The 13,055-nt window shown below is 42.9% G+C and overlaps 1 protein-coding gene across 1 annotated transcript in view; it reads right to left on the reverse strand.

Annotated features, from left to right (window-relative positions):
* Nucleotides 1-9,910: 9,910 nt before the first annotated feature.
* Nucleotides 9,911-13,055, reverse strand: part of si:ch211-93g23.2 (uncharacterized protein LOC100005086 homolog) — a 45,795-nt gene continuing 42,650 nt past the window's right edge. The window contains exon 7 of the mRNA XM_048599449.1: nt 9,911-10,151. Coding sequence (XP_048455406.1) covers nt 10,064-10,151 — 88 coding nt within the window. The 3' untranslated portion in view covers nt 9,911-10,063. The remainder of the gene's footprint in view (nt 10,152-13,055) is intronic.

The raw sequence follows: 13,055 nt of genomic DNA on the forward strand, positions 1-13,055 counted from the left end.
AAATTATGTTTGTTGAGCCACACGTACCTACTTACTTCAGTTACTTTACTTGACACTCAGTTTCCAACAGAACAATACAGGCAAAAACTCTTGGAAACATCCCATAGACAGTTTTCATTGAGAGGCTGGGAGCTTCTGTGGAATAATGGGCTGTACAGCTTTGTTCAACTGTATGTCTCTGTAAAGATTAGCAGAATGACTAATCAGCAATTGTTAAATCTGTGGTTGCCACGGTACTACCGCAATAAGAGTTAATTTAACGGCCTCAACTCTCTCACATCGGCAAATTGTGAGTACAATACCGACTTCAGAGCTTTGAGCATAGAAATTACAGATGGCACTCCTGTGGTGCCATCTTTTGGCTGTGATATGAAACTGAAGTCCTGTCTGGCGGTTGTGAAAGATTACATGAAATAATTTGAAAAGTGGGAGAGGTCTCGCATGTTCTGGCAAATACTTGTACCTCAACCAATATGCCAAAAACACATTATTTGATATTATTTTTCACATTGTTGCTTGTGACCACTTGCTATGTACAAATCGGCTGCTAGGGTTTCTAATGCGACATGTCAGAGGGCCTCATTGGTTGTAAAATACTTTGAGACATCCTGAGGTTGTGAAAAGCATTATATAAATGCAAGTCCTTCCTTCAACTTGGCATAGCAGTTCGATCTACTTGTACTGTTGGAACTTTGAGCTTGCAATCATTTCAGATAATCAGACTATTATATATAGGAGCAGAATTAAGCCATTCAGCCCATCGAATCTGCCCCACCATTCGATCATGGCTGATGTGTTTCTCAACCCTATTCTCCTGCCTTCTCCCATAACCCTTGATCCCCTTATCTATCTCAGTCTTAAATACACTCAATGACTTGGCCTCCCTTCTGCAGCAATGTTCTACAGATTGTCCACCCTCTGGCTCAAGATACTTCTCCACATCTTAGTTCTAAAGAGTTGTTCCTTCACTCTGAGCCTGTGCCCTTTGGTCTGAATCTATCCTATTAATGGATACATCTTTTCCACATCCCCTTTATCCAGGCCGCTCAGTATTCTGTAAATTTCAATCAGGTCCCCCCTCATTCTTTTAAACTCCATCAAGTACAGACCCAACTCAACTGCTCCTCACATGACAAATATAAAACATACTCTGCAATTCTGTAAGAAGAAAAAGAGGACAAAGGGATTGATTAAGAGGGATTAAATAAAGTATAAGAGTAAGCTTGTGATGAACATACAAACTGATTATAAAGCTTTTATAAGTATGTGAAGAGAAAAAGGTTCACAAAGAATAGCATAGCACAGGAACAGGCTCTTCAGCCCACCAAGACTGTGCTGACACATTTTAAACTCAAAACCTTTTGCCTCTATGCTGTCATATTCCCCGCCATTCATGTATGTGTCAAGATGCCTCTTAAACGTTGCTGTTGTATCTACCTCCACCACATCCTCTGGCAGTGCATTCCAGGCACTTACCAACTTACCAAAAAACTGTCTCTCACATCTCCTTTAAACTTACCCCCTTTTGCTTTCATCTTATGTCCTGATCCTGATCAGAATCTCCTGCTTAAAATATGGAACTCTTTCACAGTGTAACTAAGAAGGAAGGTTGTGTCAATCTTTGGTGTTATAACCTATTTGGGAAATAGTACTGGATCTCAAGCCCCACTTCTCCTAGGGTCACCAAAATTGTTAACCAGCCAATCAAAAGTTGCAAAGTCTCTGATTTACCTGCCTGATAAAAACAAGCGAACAGAAACCCCTGACCATAAGACCATAGAACCATAAGACATAGGAACAGAAATTAGGCCTTTCGGCCCATCGAGTCTGCGCCGCCATTCAATCATGGCTGATAGGCTCCTAAACCCCATTCTCCTGCTTTCTCGCCATAACCCTTGATCCCCCTGATAATCAAGAACCTATCTATCTCAGTCTTAAATGTACTCAATGACCTGACCTCCACAGCCTTCTGTGCAGGCTCTCTGGCTGAAGAAGTTTCTCCTTATCTCCATTCTAAAAGGTCTTCCCTTTACTCTAAGGCTGTGTCTTCGGGTTCTAGACTCTCCTACCAATGGAAGCATCTTCCCAACATCCATTTGTCCAGGCCATTCAGTATTCTGAAAGTTTCAATTAGATCCTCCCTCATCCTTCTAAACTCCAATGAATATAGTCCCAGAGTCCTCAAACGTTCCTCATATATTGAGCTTTCTACTCCTGGGACCATTCTCGTGAACCTCCTCTAAACCCGCTCCAGGGCCAGTACATCCTTCCTGAGATATGGGGCCCAAAACTGCACACAATAACCAGGTTCTTGTGCTTAACAAGAACTACTCTTTATTAGCTAAAGGTAAATTCTCTTCACAAGTAAACAGCTATAAATGATCAACATATGACTCACTGCCAAGAAGAATCCTTGGCAGGGGAATTGAGTATAAGAGCCTCAAGGTTATGCTGCAGCTCTATAAAACCCTGGTTAGACCACACTTGGAATATTGTTGTTCAGTTCTGGTCGCCTCATTATAGGAAGGATGTGGAAGCTTTAGAAAGGGTGCAGAGGAGATTTACCAGGATGCTGCCTGGACTGGAGGGCGGGTCTTGTGAGGAAAGGTTGAGGGAGCGAGGGCTTTTCTCATTGGAGCGAAGAAGGATGAGAGGTGATTTGATAGAGGTATACAAGATGATGAGAGACATAGATAGAGTGGCTAGCCAGTGACTTTTTGCCAGGGCGGAAATGACTATTACAAGGGGGCATTATTTTCAAGGTGATTGGAGGAAGGTATAGGGGAGATGTCAGAGATAGGTTCTTTACACAGAGAGTGGTGGGTGTGTGGAATGCGCTGCCGGCGGTGGTGGTGGAGTCAGATACATTAGGGACATTTAAGTGACTCTTGGATAGGCACATGGATGATAGTAAAATGTAAGGTATGCAGGGAAGTTTAATCTTGGAGTAGGATAATAGTTTGGCACAATTTCATGGGCTGAAGGACCTGTACTGTGCTGCACTGTTCTATGTTCTATGACTCTACTAGTGTGAACTCTAAACCTCTTTTAAAACCTCCACATACACATAGACACATAGGTAAACAACAATACATTGGGTTTATTGACTGGAAAGAACTGGTGACCAAAGTTCAATAGCGTTTGTCCACGGGTTTCACTGAAAGAATCCTTTCGCCTTTCCAGAATTTTCTGTTCTTCAACCTCTTTTCTCCAGGTTCTTTCATGTCTTTGTTAGAAGTGATTGGTACACTAATTGCAATGTCTCTTATTTATTGGTTAAAGGCACCTCACAGCAACTCACAGGGGAAAAGTAGGTGGCTTTTTCCAGACATCAGATTTTTTTATTGCATGAAGGGAGACACACAATCTGGCCTTCCAGAGGTTGGAAAGCTTCTGACTGTATTGTTTACACCCACAGGCTGTTTGACAACCTGGGAGCCAAAGGGTTGTCATCAGCATGCTGATCTAGCGTGGCACAGTGTTTAGCAGTGCAGTCTCACAGCACCAGGGACTATGGTTCAATTCTAGCTTTGGGTGACTGTGTGGAGTTTGCATATTCTCCCCGTTTCTGCCAGGTGCTCTGGTTTCTTCCCACAATCCAAAAATGTGCAGGTTAGGTGGATTGGCCGTGCTAAATTGTCCATGGCATCCAGGGATGTGCAGGATTGGTGGATTAGCCATGGGGAATGCAGTGGTGGGGTAAAACAGCTTTAAACTGACATTGAGAAAAAGGAAAACCCACAACAGCAGTTTCTGAAGGTAGTCTCTTCAAGGCCATCGTGAGTGTCGTTGCTTCATTACAGACTGTAAAATCTAAGTTATTCCCTTTTATGTTTATTTTCTCTTTGCATTAATGGACCAGTAGAATAAACCTGAAGACCATAATCCAGCCAGTGTGCAGCACAACAATCCAGGAACAGTTCTGATTTTAACTCAGTTGTTAATAGTCCATCCTGTTCCCTCTCTAAATTAACCAGCATAAGAGCCAGAGGAGAAAAAAGGACATTTATTTTGTGCAGAAAATTGTAATGCCCGGAATGCGCTGACTGAATGGCTGGTGGTTGCAGATTGAAGCTGATGTGATAAGTACATCAGTCAGAGTCAGACCAGGTTGATTCATCTGAACACTATTCAAGCTAAGGCAGCTCAGTTTAAGGGACAATTTGAAGTTGACTCACATCAAAGCCTTGGATGACCCTTGATTAATACTAGCGCACCACCATCTAGAAAAACCCTTCTCACAATCATCTACTTTTAGAAAAAAAGAGTAGGAAACCTCTGTAGACATTTGTTTGCTGCCAAAACTCATCCAAAACTCTGCTGTCCGCACTTTAACTGACACCAAGTCCTGTAACTCACACTGACCTACTAACCTAACCTACTTCGTCCTGCAGCATCTTGCTTCAAGGATCTATGTCTTCCCTCTTTGCTGGTCTCTCCAAATTTAAGCCACTGTTAGCGGCTGTGTCTTCTGCTGCCTGGCCTTATGCTCTTAAGTTTATAAAATGTCTCTGCCTTGCTACCTCTCTATCCTCCTTTAAGATGCTCCTTAAAATTGACATCCTTCATAATACTTTGCATCATCAGTCCTAACACTCTGCAGCTCAGTGTCAATTTTTATTTGATGATGCAAGTTTGAACATCCTTTGGGATGTTTCACTGGTTAAAAGACATTATACAAATATTTGCAAAGTGTTGTTGGATTTATGAATTGATTTACTGAGATTTAACTTAGTGTGCAGCTGATGGTTAATTTAATTCCACTAATCCATTCATGAAAGAGGATATGCACAAAGCCCTCATTCAGTCATATCTTATGTTATTGCATTCCTAATAATTTAGAAGTCTGAGTCATTTAAAGTTTTCAAGGTAATAAGGAGATGTGATGGGACAGGGAGGAAGTATTTTTGCTGGTTAGGAAGTCTAAGGCTGGAGGCTACAGTCTAAAAAAAGCCAGATCTTCAAGAATGAAATTAGGAGCTATGTCTACAAACATAAAGGGTGGTAGAACTTTTCCTTTATTCATTTGTGAGATACACGCATTGCAGGCTAGGCTGTCATTTATTGCCCATTCCTAATCAACCTAGAGAAGATAGTATGAACTGCTTCTGTGGTCCATATGGTGTAGATATGGTACCAGTGCTGTGTTTGAGATAATTCCAAGATTTTGATGTAGCAACAATGAAGAAATGACAATATGGTCCAAGTCAGGATGGTGTGAGGCTTGGAGGGGAACTTGCATGGTGTTTCCATGTTTCTATTGCCTTTGTCATGGAGTCATAGAGCTGTACAGCACAGAAACAGGCCCTTCGGTCCAACTCATCCATGTCAACCAGATATCCTAAATTAATCTGGTCCCATTTGCCAGCATTTGGCCCATATCCCTCTAAACCCTTCCTATTTATATATCCATCCAGATGCCTTTTAAATGTTGTAATTGTACCAGCCTCCACCACTTCCTCTGGCAGCTCATTCCATACACGCACCACCCTCTGCATGGAAAAGTTGCCCTCAGGTCCCTTTTAAATCTTTCCCCTCTCACGTTAAACCTATGCCCTGTCTTTCTATATGGTAGATGTCATGGGTTTGGAAGATGCCATTGAAAGTGCCTTCATGAATTAATATTGCTCCTTTTATATCCTACACATTACTACCATAGCTCATCAGTGATGGGTGGTGTAAATATTTAAAATCTTGGATGCAAGGCTGAACAAACAGGTTTTTTTTATCTTGGATAGTGTCTAGCATCTTGAGTGTTGTTGGAGCTGGATCCAGCCAGGCAAATGGAGATTTTTCCATCAAACTCCTAACTTGTGCCCTGTAGATGGTGGGCAAACCAGTTACTCTCAGTATTAGAGATAGTAGGAACTGCAGATGCTGGAGAATCTGAGACAACAAGGTGCAGGGCTGGATGAACACAGCAGGCCAAGCAGCATCATAGGAGCAGAGAGGCTGACGTTTCGGGCCTAGACCCTTCATCAGAAAAGGGGGAGGGGAAGGGGGTTTTGAAATAAATAGGGAGAGAGTGGGAGGCGGATAGAAGAGGGATAGAGGAGAGGATAGGTGGAGAGGAAACAAACAGGTCGAAGAGGCGGGGATGGAGCCAGGAAAGGTGAGTGTAGGTAGGGAGTTAGGAAGGGGATAGGTCAGTCCAGGGAGGACGGACAGGTCAAGGGGGCGGGATGAGGTTGGTCGGTAGGAGATGGAGGTGCGGCTTGAGGTGGGAGGAGGGGATAGGTGGGAGGAAGAACAGGTTAGGGAGGCAGGGACGAGCTGGACTGGTTTTGGGATGCGGTGGGGGGAGGGGAGATTTTGAAACTACTCTCAGTATTACTCCAGTCTCTGACCTGCTGTTGTGGGCATAGTATTTTTGTGGCTAGCCAATTCTGTTTCTGGTCAATGGTAAGCCCCCAGGGTGTTGATGGTGGGAGATTCAGTGTTTGTGAAGCCATTGAATATCAAACAACAAGGGTTAAATTTTCTCCAGTTGGAAATTGCCTGGAACTCGTGCAGTGCAAATGTTTGAATGGTGAAAGTGTAGAACTCTCTTCCTTCGTGGGACTTAATGCTATATCAATTATTAAATTTAAAAATCTGTTAACCAAAGATTTTAAGGCATAGGAGGTTCATGTGTGTTTATAGGATTAGGTCACAGATAAGACATGATTTGATTGAATGGCAGAACTGTCTCGACGAGCTAAAGGTATGAATTCAACAATATGATGTTCCTCCAGTGCATCTCTATACATCCACCTGGATTGCGTACTTAGGTCCTAGTGTTCGCTTTGAACACTTGTCCACTGTCAAGCTAACTTGCAAAAATCCTTCCTGAGACATTAGCCCAGGCATAAGCAATGTTTTAAATAACAGCTTTTGTGTCTCTGAGTGAACCATTTTGGAAGTTAGGAACGTAATCACTGTTTAAAGTTGCTGTGCTGGCTGTCTTCAGAGGAACTACCACCTCATTAGCTGTCAGCAAACAGTGCAACATACCGTGCCAGCACAGGCATTCCCAAGGTCAGTACATCAAACATTTCCTCGGAGAATCTGCGGACATGCTCACACATTGAAACGAGTGGAGCGAAGTTTCACCACATCAACGCCCAACGCCTGGATTTTCCGACCACCAGACCACTGTTTCTTAAGTGTTGATAGAAGTTGCATTTGGGGACCCTGCGGAATCCTTATCATAGCAGACTAAGGAATTGCCTGGGCAACTGAAGATACTTCTGGGAATTTCATTACACCTGGAATTCCCTGGAGGTCTCCATTTAAATGGAGAATCTGGAGGATTCTGCTGTTACCCCCCACGCCCCTCCCACCACCTTGGGCGGCTTGTCTGTGATTCTAGATGTTTACATTTCAGAATGCAGCAGCTAACCGCTATGAAAACAGGCGTTTGCCTTCTCCTGATTGTTCTACGCTTACGAGGGACTCGTCAGAATGGAAATACGGCTCTGCATTTTGGATGAGCTCCGATCGGAATCTTCTGTCAGAAATGCAGAGCTCATTCGTTGCACAAAAAGAAACAGAGTGAAGGGTCAACCCCACCCCCACAGAAAATCTGGCCCCTCTGTTTCCACCTGAAAATGAAGCAGCGAGAGGATGAAAATTGGGAATTAGTTTTCACCAGTGTCAGCTTTCAAACTGACCTTAATTTAGACTGCGACTCAACGGGTGTGACGTTTGCCTCTGATACAAGTCCCGAGCCAGAGATTTGAGAGCTTGGGTTTGGCCAATTCTCCCAGTGGGGTGCAAAGAGCATGCCACACTGTCAGAGAGGATATATCATGCATGAGATATTGAACCAAGGCTCTGCCTGCCCTCTCACAGCACCCACAGTAAAGAGCAGGGGAGTTCTTCCCATCATTCTGACCAACATTCAACCAACAGTAACCTCTGTTGCCTTTAAATGGCTCCAAGTAACTTCACAGGGTCGTTATAGAACAAAGTATGACACTGAGCGACAGAAGTAGATATTAGGTTAGAAAGCCAAAGGTTTGGTAAAGGAGGCAGGATTTAAGGAAGATATTAAAGGGGGAAAGCACGATGGAGAGATTTTACGGAGGGAATTCCAGAGCTTGGGCCCCCAGCTGAAGGAATGGCTGTCAGTGATGGAGCCAAATATGGTCAAGACGGCGGAAGTGGAGGCGTACAGCCGTCTCAGAGGGCGGATGTATAGCAGAACGTGGGAATGCTTTGCAGTAGGTAAGACGAAGTCATGAATGAGGATTCCAATGCTAGATAAGCTGAGACAGAAGCGAGGGTGGCTGAAGTTATGGAGGTGGAAATCAGCACGATAAACAACAACAGGAACATGAGGTCAGAAGCTCATTCACAGGATCAGATGTGACAATGTCACAAAAACATTGATCTGATCCTTATCACATTACTGGTTCTGGGTATCTTGTGCTCAAACTGGTGTCACATTTCTTATACTACAACAGCAATGACACTTCATTAACTGTAAAAGACTTTGGGGCAGCCTGAGGTTATGAAAGGCGCTATATAAATGCGAGCAATTTCTTGTGTTCCAGCACTCCCACGGAAGATACAATGTAGGTGGTGAATTGAAACATTTAAACAGAGGCTAATTCACATACACACAGTTCTCCAACACCATTTTCCTCTTAATTTGTTCTCCCATGTCTAAAACCTCAACCACATCATAAATCACGTCTGATTGAGATCATGGGTAGGAACGTTAGTCAGAGAAACTTTTAACTTCATTCAGGAAAAACTGGTAGCAAATCATGAGACTTGAATCTCTGAAGCATCCAGGGTTTCATATCCTCACTGCTGTACATGTCCATAAACATCTCTTTTGCTGAAACACATTGTTCCCTTTAACCTTTCTTACTTCCAGTCCCCTCTCTTAAGCTGCATTCTCAAGTTTCCCAAGCATCACCCCCAACTGCGACCAATCTGAATACCCTCCCCTCCACCGGGTGAGCTCCAGATGAACAGCACACTTTGCGTGGCCAATTCTCACATTCCATTTCATACATAAAAGCTAAAATGCAGCAGAGCTAAAAGCAAGAGAAGGCCATTTGGCTCCTTTGACCTGCTTTGTCATTTTATAGAATCACAGAATCCCCAGGGTATAGAAACAGGCCACACCAACCCTCTGAAGAGCATCCTAACCAGACCCACCTCCTTACCCTGTCCCTGTAACCCTGCATTTCCTGTGGCTAATCCAACTACACATCCCTGGACACTAGGACAATTTAGCATGGCCAATCCACCTAACCTGCACATCTTTGGACTGAGAGAGGAAACTGGAGCACCCACAGGAAACCCATGAAGACACAGAGAGAATGTGCAAACTCCACACAGTCCCTGGTACTGTGAGGCAGCAGTGCTAACCACTCAGCCACAGTGCTGCTCATGGCTGTTCTGACTGTGGCCTCGGTCCACCTTCCTCTCTACCTTCAATGCCTTTTGACTCTCTAAAAACATTTATGACCCAACCTCTGTCCTGTCTGGAGAAGAGGATTTTTTAATCAAAGAATTCCTCTTCATCTCCATCTTAAATGGGACAGCCCCCTCATTTTTCACCTACTTCTCTCCTACAGGAGAAATATCCTTTCAGCATCTACCCTGACAAGTCCCCTCAGATTCCTATATGTTTTAAATGTGCACTGAAACAGATAACTTAGACCTCCAATTGATATTACAGCCTGGGTATATTGAACACTATTAGAGACCAAGTTCCTAACCAAAATAACCCTCATGGTGTCGACAGTGCGGAGTTTTATCACGGCCCTAGAGGTCATAGGACAATACTTTCATCCTTTTTTAAGAGACAGAATCTGAAGAATGTGAGCTGTTTAAAGGGGACACATGTTTAGTCTATATTTTAAAAAATGGTTTTGGGTGACCACATCAAATGGATTTTCAAATAGCCATCTTTCATCTCAAAGAATCCATCTATTTATTGTATTTTTTGTTTTAAAACTGGATCCCATTTCTAATTGAAATCCTATCCCTGAAGAGTCAGAGGGTTCGCTGACAGAAGTTAGTATGTGTCATACAAATGGTTCTGGAGGGAGACCGGAGAACATCACTCAGGTTTGCTCGCCAAGAGACAATAATATTTGATACGGAATTCCACAACAGTATCACTGGACACTCGCATGGCCTTTAGAAGCCTAAAGAGAGAGAGAGAAAATTCATCAAATATAATCAACAGAATACATTCAACTCAAGAGAAACCAATGCAACTGTGTGGAACACTCTCAGAGACAGAATAAATTCACAGAAATGTAGGAAGAATATTCAGCCCATCATGTCCTTTAATGTAGTTAGTCCCACTTTCTGCACTCTTCCCATTGCATTGGAATTAATTCCCTTCAACAATTCATCAAATTCTCTTCTGAAAGTTATTATTGAATGTGATTCACTGCCCTTTCAGGCAGTGTGTTCTGGATCATAACCTAGTTAGTTCATGAACAAGCAACTTGCCTCATCTTACCCTGTAATTTTACCAATTGTAGTCAGTCTCCTCTGGTTACTGACCTTTCTGCTAAGGGAAACTGTTTCTATTGACAGAACTCAGCCTACCCCACTCTCCTCTTAGATTTATTACCCTGCTCAAAAATGTTATTACACGCCTCTGGAGCAAGTGGTACTTGAACTTGAGGTGAGGTGTTGCACTAGTGTTGTCAGTGGACTAATTATCCAGGACACCAGGTCTGAGGATACGGTTTCAAATCACATCATGGAAGTTGGTGAATTTTCAACTGAGGCATTCACAAGATATTGTTTTCTCTTTGGATAGTGACGGTGTGCAGTGATATGTGGGAAAAGCAGGAAATTGGCACTAAATAATAGAACCAGACTAGATAATTGAGCTGGTGCACTCACTATAGATTGAATGGACCTTTTCTGCACTGCACTGATTTAGTGTTAACTCATTCTACACACACCCAGAACCCAGGGCAGCTGGCATTGAGATATCTCACTCTTAGTTACTTCTGAGTGTCAAACAAGAGCTGTCACATATTTTGCTTTTAAATTCAGGCCTACAATAGCATATTGTGATCTTTTGTTCCACCCCACTTTCTGCCTTTAATCCTTCTATTTCTGATCATTTGGAATCTGATAGTGAAAGTTTCTGGTCTGGAGATTTTCTTTTGAAACCAATCCCTTTCCAACAAGTCTATGCCATTTCTCTATGGATTTTAATTGTCCTCACCACAGATTTGATGGCGATTCAAGACTGTGAATGGTGTTGTGCCTCAAACTGATCTACCTGTAATTCGCATATGTTAGTGCCTTTAACCTGTGGTCTTTTATTTTTAAACAGACCGAGAGATTTGGTTTTGAAACACAATCCATCAACACAACTCTTGAAATCCCTTCATAAAGATGAAAATCTTAAAAATATGGAAGTTACTTGCTTTCATTCTCCTGGTCAGTTATGCCTCAGTTGGCTCTTGCCTTTAAGGATTCGGCTTCAAGCCACAGGACGTGAGTACAGTGGAATCAAAGCGGACACCCCATGCCACCTCCATGATCCTGTGTTCCACATCAAATGTGAAACCGAGTCCTGTTCGTGGTGGCACTGACATCAATCATTGCACTTACAGCCCCATTCATTCCCAACCTGCTGCCCCAGCTTGGTTCATCATCCTGTGTTTAGCTCGCTGCCCCACACCACCTTGGTTCCCTCACCATCCCCCCAGTTTGCCAACCCACGTTGTGAAAATTATGATCCTGAACCATGACATTCAGTTAACAGAATAAGATCGCATTGAGGCTCTGCACATCCGAGAAACATGAGTAAATTTGAAAAAAATGTAGATTCCTGCAGTTGTTAAAATCACTTTGAAATGCTCCATATTATGGATGGTCCTATGCTTTGATGAAGGCAGCTCCCTCAGCATCTGTTGTGGTGCAGTGATAATCACGGTGACCGGTGGGGAGTGTTCTGACTGCAGTTGTGGTGGCAAACACAGAAGAGGAGTGCTCCCCATTGTCCTGAGCATTTTGTTTTAAATCCCTCAATCAATATCACAAAACCAGACGATCTGGACTTTCTCACAATGTTGTTTGTGGGAATTGCTGGCACAAGTTAGCTACCATGTTTCCATCCTTACAACAGTGAACACATTCTAAAAGTAGTTCGTTAACTGTGAAGGTCCTTGAGATGTCCGGTAGGCAGGATAAATGTGATATAAATAAAAGTCTTTTTTCACTCAAAGCCAAAATTGCCATTTTCTGCCTGCTGGGTATTGAATGGGAGAAAGATCAAGGTGTGGAGAGGCAAAATTGTTCTTCCTCAGAAGGCTGCCCCCTTTATTACTCAGTGACTGATCTGTCAATAGAAATCTGTGAGCAACAACCTAGCTCTGCTACCAAAATTAAACCCAAGACATACAAGGATCGAGAATGAGGGGGCACAAATTTAAGGTAGATTGGAAAAAGACACAATGAAGACAAGGAGACAAGGAGACATTCTCTCATGCACATAACGATTCAGATCTGGATTGTGCTACCTGAGAATGCAGTGGAGGCAGGTTTGATCGAGGCATTCAGAAAGGCAATTGTGTTATCTGAATAGGAACAATGTGTATAGCTATGGGTGATATGAAATGACAACCTATATTGATCTGCAGTTACCACACTGTGATTCTTAAGTCAGCTCCCATAATAGGAACATATCATGTGGGTCATGTAATACTGAAGAATTCAATGAACTTTAATAACAACTCCAGATATTCACATAAGTACATTACAATCTCAGACACTTGCGCGTCTGGGTTCAAGCTAAGCAATTCGGATGTACTGCAGCACACATCCATCAGTATGTAATGCTGCCAGAGGACTGAACTCAGTAAGATGGAGACTGAGAACTTTATGCTATGAGGTCACATGCCATGGTATAGTGATGACATCCAGTACATGTATCTTAAAGGCAAATCACACACATGCTGTGAGGCACAATATACTACCAGAAAAATGGTTCTAGTTGCACTTCTTATTCAAAATCACTGCAGACGAGATGGGCTGAATGGCCTCCTTCTGGACTGGATCCATTCAGTAATTCTAAG

Source organism: Rhincodon typus, chromosome 7 (genome assembly GCF_021869965.1).
Source record: "Rhincodon typus isolate 14 chromosome 7, sRhiTyp1.1, whole genome shotgun sequence".
Taxonomy (NCBI): Eukaryota; Metazoa; Chordata; class Chondrichthyes; order Orectolobiformes; family Rhincodontidae; genus Rhincodon; species Rhincodon typus.